Source organism: Lepisma saccharinum, chromosome 1 (genome assembly GCF_977018435.1).
Source record: "Lepisma saccharinum chromosome 1, izLepSacc3.1, whole genome shotgun sequence".
In the NCBI taxonomy this organism is placed as follows: domain Eukaryota; kingdom Metazoa; phylum Arthropoda; class Insecta; order Zygentoma; family Lepismatidae; genus Lepisma; species Lepisma saccharinum.
Window position 1 is genome coordinate 74230199 of NC_139229.1, and position 14122 is coordinate 74244320.

At 38.0% G+C, this 14122-nt stretch overlaps 1 protein-coding gene across 1 annotated transcript in view; it reads right to left on the reverse strand.

Moving 5' to 3' along the window:
* The window catches only part of LOC145996545 (proteasome adapter and scaffold protein ECM29), a 102217-nt gene extending 90173 nt beyond the window's left edge, over nt 1-12044 (reverse strand). Inside the window, exons 1-3 of the mRNA XM_083133049.1 lie at nt 11932-12044; nt 5221-5351; nt 2893-3009 (exon numbers count right to left, since the gene is read on the reverse strand). Coding sequence (XP_082989175.1) covers nt 2893-3009; nt 5221-5351; nt 11932-11956 — 273 coding nt within the window. The 5' untranslated portion in view covers nt 11957-12044. The remainder of the gene's footprint in view (nt 1-2892; nt 3010-5220; nt 5352-11931) is intronic.
* Nucleotides 12045-14122: the final 2078 nt, after the last annotated feature.

Sequence of the window (14122 nt, forward strand, 5' to 3'; positions counted from 1 at the left end):
CAAAGAAATTACGCTATCTTTTACAAAAATAAATACATTAGTGACATATCTTCTACTGATGACGTCACATAACAATGTGGATCATATCAAGGTGGTACAGTTCGTACCCACACACTCGCACACATTATTAGAATTTTACCAACTAGGACTACGTTTAGAAACAATGAAGTCAGTGGCGGCCAGAGGTGATGATGGGATGCGGAAAGAAATTTAGGGGGTGTGATTCTGAAAATAAGGAAAACATGAAACACGCATGCAACCTCTTAAAACGGGGTGGGGGGTGGGGGCAAGGGTAGTTTACTTTCCCTTGGTAGATAAGGTTTAGCATAGTGCGGGGGCAAAAACAGCAAAAAGCAGGGGGGGCAACTGCATCCCTAATCGCTGCCACCGATTGACATAAATTACTGACTGAAATTAAAATATATGTGTGAAATATATAACTTTAGATTGACATTCATTTTCCAGGGATGCTGCCCCCACCCCTTGCCTTCCCCCTGGATGTCCATAATGATATGTATTAAGTCTTCTACTCCAAGAAAGTGGTCATACAGTGTAAACAGTCAGATACACGTTGCAGTCTTATTGCACTATGTAGTGGAATACAAAATAAAATCATCCTGCCCTTAAAAACACAATTTTAGAACCTTTTCAATGTAACCAATGGAGGTACAATATACATAGTACATTATACCTTCAGTCTGCCACAAGACAAAAAGTAAAGAGCACAGCAACTGTGTCATCTTTAAAATTCCTTTTGCCGCACAATATCCCCACCAACGAACTGTAAAATTTCTTCGTAAACATTGGGCCTCTTCCTAACAGTTTTTAAAAAAGGTTGAAATGGTACATTTACTAGACATGTTATGTGGAACAAATACATAGAACTTAAGAAGAAAACTACCCTTCATGTTACAACTGTTAAAAAACCTCACATTAAATAATTTCCCGAGCACGACCTGATGATACCTTAAAAGCAGCTGAAAATTTTGCTCCAGTGTAAGGAAGAACAAGTAGGCGGAAAATAAACCATTTATCAACAATGCAAAACAGAAAAAAACATAACTCACATTAAGTTATAGGCAATTATAAAAAATCACGAACAGGCCACTTGAAGAAACAAAAGAAGAAAAAAATCATAATAACAATGCTGACAAAAGAAAAAAAAGGGCCGCTGATGTTTATAGAGGCTGCCGCCAGTACAGGAAAGTATCGGCACCTCTTTCAGTGCTTGCCTGTTGCATACAATAATAACGGTCTTACTTCAGTACCTATCATTCGGTGCTCAATATGACGACATGACATAATATTACATATTAACGTTAGTGTTTTCAGTTGAACATAATGGGTGCAGAAGAAAATTAAGGGGGATGCAAGGACCCCATCATGCCCCCCTGGTGGCAGCTTGTAATCACACATTTGTGATTATCTCAAAAACGGCTAGTTTACAGACCCGTAATTGTTCAACACAACCATTCATAATGTTCAACTCTTCGTGGATGTATTCGGTTAAAATCATGAGCTATGGCACTTGAACTTCTCTCCCTAGACATCAAAATGATCTCGTTACTACACATTGGAGGCATTTCAATGGTTTTTTTTCTGACACTTTAAAAAGGAGTAAATGAGCACAAGTATTCCTTCATAACTTTTTCTGGTTAGAGATGTATTGAAAAAACCTTCACCATTGCATTTCTCATGAAATTCTAGCTGGAATTGATATATAACACATCACCTCCTTCCCATTTAAAATTTTGGAGTTTAGTTCAGTTCAGTTTATTTGTGTCCACGGACTACAGGTGTGTACAAATAACAGTACATGGTAATATAGGACATGTCAATACATTACAATACAATACTACATTCATAGATCTTACACATACAAATACAAAATACATAGCCAAAATTTGTAAAAAATTGGGTGTTACTCTGGTATTTTATCAAAATCACAAAAAGAGCATAACATGAGAAGATATAGAACACTACAGCCTACTTCTAGGTGATACTAATTATCCTAGTTCATTTGACGTTTCAATTTACAAGAAGAATATGTGATTATACTACGTTATATACATGTTGTCTCAAGTAAAAGTCGCTTCCATGTATTCAGCTATAGAATAAAAAACATGCTTCAGAAGCATCGATTTTATCTTGTGCTTGAATATCATCAATTTTGGTTCCTTCCTCACATCTTGTGGTAGTTTATTGTAGAGATCTATGGAAGAGTTTAAGGGACCTTTCTTACATAAGTTAAGGCGGCAGTGATTTATGTGAAGTTTGTCTTTATTTCTTGTGTTTAGGCCATGTATTTCCTCATTTGTGGCAAAGTTGGAAATATTTCACTTAACATAAATTAAGCCTTTATAAATGTATATGCAGGGGAGAGTTAACACATAAAATTTATCGAAAAGAGGGGCATAGCACACACTACTTAATTTTGATTGTTTATGTGTTCTGTATAGCTAAGGTGTTCATCCAGTAGGATACCCAGAAATTTTAATTTTTTTGAGGCTCTAGTTGAAATTCAATATGGCGGGCCTCAGCTTGACACACACAACTATGGTTCCCCTGGGCTCAACCTGTTTCTATTACAACCAATTGTACTCAGCAGGTTAGGGGTGTTAGGGGACTTTTGACACACCCTGTATATATTTCCTCTAGCGTTTATTTCTCTAATGTATGCTCCTGACAATAAATAACATATTGTACATAAGTATCTAAATGCATGTTACCTCACTCAAGGCACCTTTCCTATGGTATCTTAAAAGCTAAATTTAAGCATCATGATGATAAAAAGAAAAAGAAAAAAAGATGGAAGGTAAACGAACATTTCAGTCAGAAGGGATTTGTTCACTTTATGCTCCTGTATGCTACCTACGGCAATCTAATACTTACTGTCACGAATGAGCTTGCTGCTGGATCCTGATACTGGACCAGAAGGGCTTCCACAGGGAGTTGCACTTGAGGTCTGCTCTTGATTCGCTTGTTGATGTGCACCAAAAGCTCCATCACCTAATTCAATAAAATTATTCACTGAATATTTCAACTAGCAGTCAGTTGCAGAACAAAGTCGGGTAATTTGTAATGTGCATGTTCAACATTGACAGGATGTTAATATTACTACACTATACAGCTCGCCACATACAACGGCAGAGAGAGAAACACTGCAGTGGGTAGGGCAATAACGTTGCCCGTCAGAATTCGTGGTGATCATGCCTTCGTTAGAAGCAGCTTCAATACAAGGGATACAGATTGGCTGTTACAGTCATGTGATTATCCAGTGTGTACCACGAATATGGGTTCACCTGTCCATCATATATGTCGAACTATATAGAAACCACCAACACCTATGTTTAGAGCTACTTCTTGTGCACAGTACAAGTTTTCCCAAGATATAACCGACCAAAAAATCATTATAATACAAACACATGCACACACAAAAGCAGCCAATAAAATCATTCCTCTCTAAGGGATCAGAATTGCTGTATACAAGTTTGCCTTTGATGCGAGTGGTCCAGGGTTGGAACTCCCAAGTTTTCAGTGTTGACCCAGAATTGTGTGCACAATTTGGGAGTTACTTTTGATAATTGGTAATGGACTCCAGTCAGACAACAGTTGTCAAAAGCATTGCCCATGATGTCCATTGCACCATTGAGTTAATAAATTTCAAATCTCAGGTTACAGGGGCCTTATGTTGAATCATGGACAATATGGCCCAAATTCTGATTGCAGATGTTTGTGTGAATGGGTTTAGTTACTTCGGTATTTCTGAGCTTTGTGCCTGGATGTGTGCATGTATTGTGGCATAGTTTATTTTAACCTTGTCATATTAGGTTTTATTATTATTTTTAGAATAACATACAGGGTGAAGCAAAAGTCAAGTTACATGGGTAAATGGCCACCACGGTCACCAGACCTAACAACCCTGGATTCTTACTTGTCAGGACATAAAAAGGACATCGCGTATGCTAAGAAAATTAAGATACTGGACCACTTTAAAGAAAGGATCACAGGTCCATCTTTCAAATCATCTTATGGAACTGGGAGCATCGAACAGAAGGATGCATTCAAGCAGGTACGTTTGTATGCATGTATTTGTTTTCCTATGTAACCTGACTTTTGCCTCATACTGTAGTTATGAAGCTGTTGCTTAATGCTATTGCAAGGTTGCAGTGAAAACCTCAATAACAGGCACATCATTTCTGATTGATAATACACATATAACGGGAAAAAATTAAATGCCAGACTTCCACATATACTCTTTCCTATCATAGGAGAAAATAACAATGAAATGGATTACATTTTTCACACACCAAGTAACACATGTTCTATCAATAAGATGCAGCATAGAGCTATACATTTCAGATCGTCAAAAGTATACAGGGTGTCAAGAATGGGACTGACAGTTTAAGTTTGTGGTTTTAATATGGATAGAAGTAGATAAAAATAAAAGAAAGCATTTTGAAGATAAACTCACCAAGTTTTATTGGTAGCAGTTACAACTTTGCACAGCTCAGTATAGCTCCACATGAGGTCCTTTTGTGATACCGAGGATGTCCAACCTGATTTCAATTTCTCTCCACGTATTCTGTAGCATCAGAGGCATGACAGAAGCAATCACATTCCTAATTCGGTCCTGCAGTTCTTGTAGGTTTCGTACCTTTGGGCCAGAATACACAATGTCTTTCACATAACCCCAGAGTAAAAAAGTCCAGAGGGGTAAAATGAGGCGAGCTTGGTGGCCAGGAAATTGGCCCATCACGGCCTATTCAAAGATCAGGAAATTCCGTATCAAGATACTCCCTCACTTGTAGGCGCCAATGTGGCGGAGCACCATGTAGTTGGTATATCACTGTAGGTTGTAAATGACGTAATTGGGGAACTGCAAAGTTTTCAAGCATATCTAAGAACAAATTTCCTGTTATTGTTTGCTCCACAAAAGAGGATAGGCCACCACGCTCAATGCTTTCTTTTCATCTATTTCTATCCATATTAAAACCACAAACTTTAAAAAACTGTCACTCCCATTCTGGACACCCTGTACATTACAATTTCCAATAATAAATATCCTACTACAACAAGGACTATACCATAGATAAATAAATAGATTATAATTAATCCAATTTGCTTCAGGGATTTGGGTGAAAACAATGGTGGAGGAATGAAATTTGAATACCACTCTGCAATACGTTAACGTTCACGTAAACTTCATGTGTTACTCACCTTCTTACGCACCCCATCCTGTTGACTCGAAAGTTTCAGCAGGACGGGAGGTAGAAACTTCGAAACTGCACTCTGCAACTGCTCATCTGAATCTGCTGAGCCGATGCGAAGAAATACTCTTTCCAGTAAAGCTGTGAAGAGAGCAACAGATTGGAATGTGTGTTTCATGAATTTTAATTCTGTTGCCTGAAACAAAAACTGTGACACAAATTGCTTCCAATGTTTACTTGTTGGGTTAAACCACATGGGAAAGACTGAACAGCTAAGAAACTTGGAAATATGTTTTTCCTCTCTTTCTGTGACTTTCATAATCAAACCAGGAACTATTGTATCACATTTCACTCTTGTTAATTCTAAGAAAAGAATAGAAACTAGTTCTCATGCACAGCATAATTATAAATTTAAACAACTTGAAGAATACATAAGAAATGCAATGTTACTATAATTTCTTCTAACATGTCGGGGACAGTAACTTAACCCTACAGTACATGGAGTTGCCATTTGGATACACTTAATCAGTTAATAATCTAACTGATATGGGCCCAAGCCCACCCAATAATTTGTTGTGTTATCATATCATCACATATTTGTTGTCGTGATTCGTGGATTGCTTGTTGAAATCTGTAAATGACAGAGTTTTGAAAACAATAAGAGAGGAAAACACATAGTGTTTGTGCATTTACTCACTATTTATATTTAAAATTAATTATATATATATATATATATATATATATATATATATATAAAGTGTTCCCCTGTGCATAGCACCACGCCATCAAGGCGTATAGGGGGTGTGGGGGTAACGCCCCACACTTTCTTGATCCGGTCGTGAGTGGGGGTGATGTGATCAGCATCACGCCCCTGACCACCTTTACCCCCAAGGGTTTCCCCCAGGAACCCATGTTATTCGACGCTGGGTGGGCGCCGGGGCTGCTTCCGTTAGAAAAGTTCCCGGATTTGAACCGGCTGGGGATCAAACCCGGGACCTTTAGCTTGGTAGTCAGATGCGTTACCGACTGAGCCACCGTGGCCACTATATATATTATTTTAAATAAGAGAGGAAGCATTGTTAGCGTTCTCCTTACTTGCTTCTCCTATTGCCAGCATAGTATCTTTTTGGCCCAGTTGATCTGGTGCATATCGTGGTGGCAACAATGAACGAGTGTAGATTTTCTTGAGTGAAGACAAGTGGGGTTTACCAAACACAAGTTGCAAGGAACGAATCAGTTGAAGAAAGTTTGGGCTTTCATGAACATTGGTGTAATATGGTTGTGGTTTCCTTAGTGTTATTTACCAACAAGTGTTTGAACCCATCCAATATTTTTCAAAAGTTGGCACCTCCTGCACTTAATTCTTAACAAAAAAAAAAAAGTAAAGTGTTCCCCTGTGCATAGCACCACGCCATCAAGGCGTATAGGGGGTGTGGGGGTAACGACCCACACTTTCTTGATCCGGTCGTGAGTGGGGGTGATGTGATCAGCATCACGCCCCTGACCGCCTTTACCCCCCAGGGTTTCCCCCAGGTACCCATGTTATTCGACGCTGGGTGGGCGCCGGGGCCGCTTCCACTGTTAGAAAAGTTCCCGGATTTGAACCGGCCAGGGATCGAACCCGGGACCTTGAGCATGGTAGTCAGACACGTTACCAACTGAGCCACCGCTTAACATCATAAATAATTTGAAGCATGGCTAGATGGCAGTAAAGTTTGCTTAATGTACTCCACGCCATCTTAGTTTGTGCCACTTTATGCCATTAGTTGACATTATGAGCCAATTAAATTATGACTGCGTTACTCAAGTTCATATTACTTTTATGTGCTATTTTTGTTTTTGAATATATAATAATGTACCTTTTCAAAAAAAATACACGTAATTTCATCTCCAACTGGCAACATTATGCAATCATAACCCTCGCATATGTGACGTAGTAGGAGTTGTATTCACCATACATGCAGCCAAGGTGGATTGATTTAAATAGTGACTTAAATCAGGTGATTTTTTTTATAATCACTGACTTATATCACTTTAAAGAAATAATTTATAGAATAATGTACACAAGGATTTTGTAGATATCAGAATCACTTTTGGTGAAAGGGCATTCATCTTGTAATCATTTAATGGTGATTATTACACTCTAAGAAAGGAAAATATAGGAAACAAAATATATGTACTGATGGTGTGAAGCTCATACGAATAGAAATGTAATATGTAAATGGTAAACACACTTAAATTTCTCTTGATATAAAATTCAATAATTTCTATAGGCAAAAATAGCAAACATTTTGTGTAGAAAAATATACAAAATACTAATCATGTTAAACCGTAAACAGTGCCATTATCATCAAACTGTAAATAAAAATGGGAGATGATATTTTGCAAACTATAATTTAAAAAATTGCCAAAATTCAGCTACAAAGACAATAAAAATATTTTAAATTACAATTACATACAACATCCAGAATGTTTTATTTTCACAGCAAGAAAAGTTACTGAAATTATAGTATCATTAAAACACTCAGCAAACATTACATACAGTATCAGAAAAATGTATATTTACATAGTACTTTCTACTTGCTTTAATCAAACTGTTCAAATATTTTATGCCATTTACCAGGAAAAGCCTTTCTATAAGAAAACATATCTATATGCATGGTGCCAAAAACAATAAACACAATTTTAAGTGTGTTTTCTTAAAAAATAATAATAACGGATTTAAATCAAAATAATCAGATTTTTTAAAAAAAAATCATCAAAAATTATTTTAAAAAAATTAAAGATCATGATTTTTATCCACCCTGCATGCAGCATTACAGCGCACTTGAAATTTTGCTACCACAGTGAAGGCATGTTCAAACACAATGGAAAAAATTGGTGAAAAGTGCTTTCCGTAGATGATAATGAAAGTGTGAGGTCATAGACACAAAACATAATACTACACATTCCCAGTGGTAGAGAGTCAGATTTTGATGTGCTTTGCAAGGAACTGAATGCTGTAAGTACGGCTGCTGAAGAATGTTATGATGGATCAACAACAATAACTCTACAGGTAGCAGTATTGCTGTAACATCACTACTTCTAAAGCAGAATGTAGTACTGGAACTTGTCAGTCAGTATGGACATCCCCTTGAAAATGAATGTTCAGACATAACTTAAATTTATTGAAATTGAATGTTCAGAAATAACTTAAATTTAGTCATACCAATGACTAGTGGCGAACAAAATTTCATTTCAGTCACTGTAATTTAGGTTAATCATTATACAGGCATTGAAGGAACGTGATAATTTCAGACTGAAATAGTGTTATTTGAGGGGGCATCACTATTATGGGGGTAAATATACCTCCTTAAAGGGTGCGACTCAGTTGTTAGCATATGCAGATGATGTAGACTTACTAGGGGATGATATACCTAAATACAATTAAGAATAATGCTAAAGTATTTTTCAAAGCAGCTAAAAAGATAGGTTTGGAAGTTAGCAAAGAGAAAACTAAATATATGCTTACAGGTCGAAACAAAGTTTTAGGTAATAATCAAAATCTAATTATTGATAACTCGTTTGACCCAGTTTCCAAATTCAAGTACTTAGGAGTAATATTAACAAATAAAAATTATATTAAAGATGAAATAAAAAGCAGGTTTCATTCAGGAAATGTGTGATACTTTTCTCTTCTTAAACTTTTATCTTCTCATATAATATCTAAGAAACTAACACTACCCGACTTATGGCCACTTTGCTGTTCATATTTAATTGTGATCTAAAGCCAATCAGACAACAGCTTACATAAATCAGTGTAAAATAAGCTTTCCAATTGGATAGCCATGCTTCCTCTGTACTTCCTGCAGGACTTAAGCTTGTTGTTGTCAGCTTTATTTCATTAGCATCTGAATAATTATAATATCCAGATAACTAACTGGCATATATGAATATATTCCGGCTAATAGCTATTTATTTTAGCTGCATCACTATTTTGGAGAGAAACATGCCTCATTTGCTACACCGCCAGGAAAAAATGCCCCGTTTGTACCACCCCTGGAACAAATCCTGTGGATATCGATGGCGTAACAGACAGCAAAATATCGATAATTACTGTGTAAAACACAACTTACAGTGCAAAAATGGGCGATCCATTTTCCACTAATCTGACAAAGCAATAGTGCCAGCAATCAATGGTTCAATACGTTAACAGCATTGATCATTGTCAGTGTATAGGATCACACCGGCAAGAAATTATTGTTACAAGAACGATAGGGTTTCTGGAATTACAATTATTTTGGTCATAATGTTTGTTCGCAAATTTTAAAATTACAATATGTTTAGAACACTCAGGTTTACACATCAGTTTCCTCAATATATTTTATCATATTGTAAAAAGAATGTACAAGTTATTGACTTTCCTGCAGAAATGACATTTTTTTGTTAAAATACACAGTTTTCAAATTTATGAATTTTTCCTACTTTCGTATCCCTTTTCTGTAACTTTTTCCAATCATGGCATGTTTGTTTATTTAGTTATTTTCTTATCTATGACCGTTTTATGCCACTTTTGGCTAATTGTGAGAATGGGGAAGAATGATGAGCAGAATAGGGAATGGAGGAGCAGGAGGATCCCATCTTCCCAACTAGGAGTCTGTACTTGTTTACTATCCTTCGGACACATTTATTTATTTTTACAGAAGAAACTACGGCATGAGTTTACAATATCAGACCACTCTCCAATTTCTATGAAATTTCGCCTACTCACTAATTGAGACCTCCTAATCACGAATTTGCATCTAATAATTGGCGGTCAAGCACGGAAATTGTAAAATAACGTGTAGGAGTTGTAGAATAACCTTGTTAAAAACCACGATGATTCTCCATACAAAGCAATTGACAACCATGTTTCTTTCGCATTTCTTGTCGCACAACAGTTTTCCTACCTTGTGTTCAGACGTCAGACGAGGAATGCCTACAAGGTTAGGTTAGGCATGTTAGGTTAGGTTACATTAGCGTAAATACAATGAAAAATTATTATTTAGGTATGTGGACTCGTTTGAATACGTACGTTTGGCAATGGTGTATTGCATGCTGAATTTTTCATGTTGGGAAAATGGCGTATTCCGTGGACCTGCTGTTCTTACGGTAGGGTTACGTTACATTAGGAAAACATAGTTTATTTCGTTTTTCTCTACATTTCCATACTTGACCGCCAATTATTACATGCAGATTCGTGATTAGGAGGACTCAATTAGTGAGTAGGCGAAATTTCATAGCAATTGGAGAGTGGTCCGGTATTGTAAAGTCGTTCCGAAACTACTTACCGTAATAAGTTCCTGTAACATTGTCGAACATCGGGAAGGTGTTTTGTGTGATGTGGGAATGTTTCATAGCTGAAATTCATGTTGTTCATTGAAAATTTATTCTCCGACGGAGAATAGCTAGCTCCACGAACCATTGGCACGTGGATAGGTTAGTTCTGTTAGGTTAGGAAACATAGTTAAAATTTGGTGTCGTGTTAGTATCAGGATCTAGAAATTGGAAATAATTGCGAACCATTGGTGCGTGGTTAGGTTAGTTCTGTTAGGTTAGGAAACATAGTTCAAATTTCATCAAAACAATGTTGATACACCTTCAGGAATGTTCCGCGAAGCAGATACGTAAGTATGAATCTCAAAAATTGACGAAACGAAAAAAATAGAGGTGTCCGAAGGATAGTAAATTTTTACCAAATTGCTCTTACTTTCATCAAAACAACGTCAATACACGTTCAGGAATGTTCCGCGAAGCAGATACGTAAGTTCGAATGTCAAAAATTTGGCAAAAGATAAGCCGGACGCGCAATTATGTAGGAAGGTGTACTCGCGATATTGTGTCTCAGGCAAGGAAAAACACCTACCAGAAAGACGTTCTGGTAATGTGAAAAATTGCAATTAATTTCATCAAAACAACGTTAATACACCTTCAGGAATGTTCCGCGAAGCAGATACGTAAGTATCAATGTCAAAAATTGACCTAACCAAAACAAAAAAAAATAAAAAAAAAAAATAGAGGTGTCCGAAGGATAGTAAATTTTTACCAAATGTAGTTGTAGCTGTAGCGAAGCTATATTTTGGAAGAGTAACTGTAGTTGTAACGAAACTACTTATAAAATGTAGCGTTCTGATCACTGGTTATATGTCAGTGGAAACCGAAATTAAGAATTTAACATGCTCCACGCTCATTTGAAAAAAAAAAATGTAAAATTCTTTCAATACTTCTTAAATTTAAGTACTGAATACAGGTACTACTCTAGTTTTCGTAACTGTACAAAATTTAGCAATGATATTTGCTGCCAAGGGTGACAATATATTCTAATCGTGGACACAACAACCAGTCCCCGATTGTTTCATGTCGCCTTGTGCTTTCTCGGGCAGTCGTCGACCTGTCCTGTGAAACCGGCATTGTACGCATCTTCATACCATTGTCAATGTAAAAAAAAAAACTTCTCTGACTATGAACGTCTAGAAATGATGTCCCCCTTCAATATAATTAAATCAGAGACAATTTCCGAGATAATGCGTGTGTGGGTTTTATTTACTGACAAACATCCCATTTGTTAAATCACTTACTGGACGATCACAAGCGTCGTTCTTATTGCAAGCAAGCCTTGATGTGTATATATTGCATATTACATTTACGAAAACTCTTGCCTCATTTCTTAATAATGTAATTTTAATTATTTTTCAATACTTACTCAGTTCATCTGTGGCCGTCGCCATGTTTCAGGTGGCCCAAAACTGAAGGAGGAAGGACAATGTGATGCCTTCTTTCTTCTCTTCTTTCACTAACTGATAGCTCGGTGGTTAAAGCTGTCACATTGTAATCTCAAGAAGTCCATGATTCCCCATGGAGGCACATTAGACACTGCACAGCACAGTGGTTCGAATCCGCTTCTATTTCCTCTTAGGTAGAGGAAGTGTCCGAAAAGTGCAAGACCATGTTTGAACAGTGGCGCAACCACAGGGGAGTAGGGAGGCATTGCCCCCACACCTAAGATGGCAGTCAAATAAAGGGAGGCAAACGTTGACGGCCAATGGCACCTGCAGGGGGACTACTTAGTAGCCATAGCTACTAAGGGGGGACGGGAGTCGGCCATGGGCGCCGAATGTTTTAAATGAGAAAAGGTTGTAAAAGAGAGAATGTCTTGGCGCCCCGTGATATTATTAGGGAGGGGGCAAACATTAACTGCCAAAGGCACCTGCAGGGGGCACAAAGGAGCAATTGCTCCCCTCGATTTCAAATCGTATGCAAATAAAAATACATTTCGTAAAATTTTCTTGGTCGCTTCCCTCGCAATACCTGCCTTTCTCAGTCTCGTCAAGTTCAGATCCGTAGCTAGGAAGCGGCGGGAGTCGGTCATGGACGCCGAATGATCTAAATGAAAAAGAATGTAAAAGAGAGAATGTCATGGCACCAGGCATGTATCCAGATTTTTTTACGGGGGGGCTAAACATCATTTTTTTACAGGGGTGTAGATAGAACCTCGCAAGGTTTAAGGTCGATGGTGGCGATTCAGTTCCAAAACGGTGGGGGGGGGGGGGGGGGCAAGAAAAGTTTACTTTCTCTTGGTAGACAAAGGTTAGCATTAAAAAGCCATAGTGCGGGGCCAAAAATGGAGAGCAACTGTCTCTTAAATTTGCCACTGTTTAAACTGTTTTTTTCCCTTTCAGAACGTGATATCGGGACATTTTTTTATAACTTGACTCCTCTGTTGCAATGTACGAACGTTGTGTTTGTGCCGAAACGATCTCACTGTGTATGTGCCCGTTTCACGAAGCTGTTATGCTGAATGTTTTGATTTATTTTATTTTACTTCGCGTTTTGTGCCTCTTGGCTAATTTGCGAAGATGGGGATGAGTGATGAAATGTTGAAATTGATGAATGGACATTCACAAACAACCATGCCCGAGCGGGATTCGAACCCGGGACCCTTGGCGTCGCAGCGCGATGTGCTAACCACTCAGCCACAGGGTCCGGCCCACTCGAATGTATTCTACCGGGTTTGGATATGATCCTTTATGGTGTTGTCGCCTGCCTTCGAAACGTAACCTTATCAAAAATCCTAATTTTCCATCCTTGTGACTTGGATCTTCAAGATTTAGGAAGAATTCAGACCGAAGGCACACACACGTCTTTTGCAATGAGTGACCCAATCAGCAGAAACTTTTCACACTGTAGCGGCACGACAGACTGGACAAGCCTGTGTTCGATTTGTGAAATCCTCAAGCGACACGTATAGCTTGTAGCTTCGGCGTGAAACCTGGTGGGATGTGATGTGCTATGCAGAAATTTTAGCGGAAAATGCTGACTCCACCAGGCATACCGTGCCATTGCTCTACAGCGACAGCAAAGATCAAGCGAAGCCAAGGGTGACTCGGTAGCTCACTTGGTAGAACAAAGAATGGCACGGTATATGCCAGAGACCCTGGTTTTGGAGTCATGGTCCAGCTTGCTTTTTCCGCTAAAATTTCCACATATGCAACATCTTCTTGCTTTCTCTTCTCGACATTCATAAAATTTTCGGCCTTCATGTCTGTCCCTTTGTGGTAGTTAGCGTTTGAGTATTTTTCCAAAACAGTTGACTTAAAAGTCCTTTTTTATCCCACGAAACTCTCGGACTGCATACAGGAAACTTGGTCCGGTCACTAATAAATCGTCACTCAATACTTAGATTTTTCAGTCGATCTGTGCAGTTTATTTTCATTATTATTTTTATTATTATTATTATGATGCTCCAATGCCCATTACTGCTGAAATATTTACTTTAGAGACCTTCGATCTCTTTGGCTCATGACCCGAAACTAGCACTACACTCCTGGCAATGTCTTCTGCTTTGGACGCGAACTTGTAATAGTGGTAGACTTCAGCACTTTCCAGCAAAATGT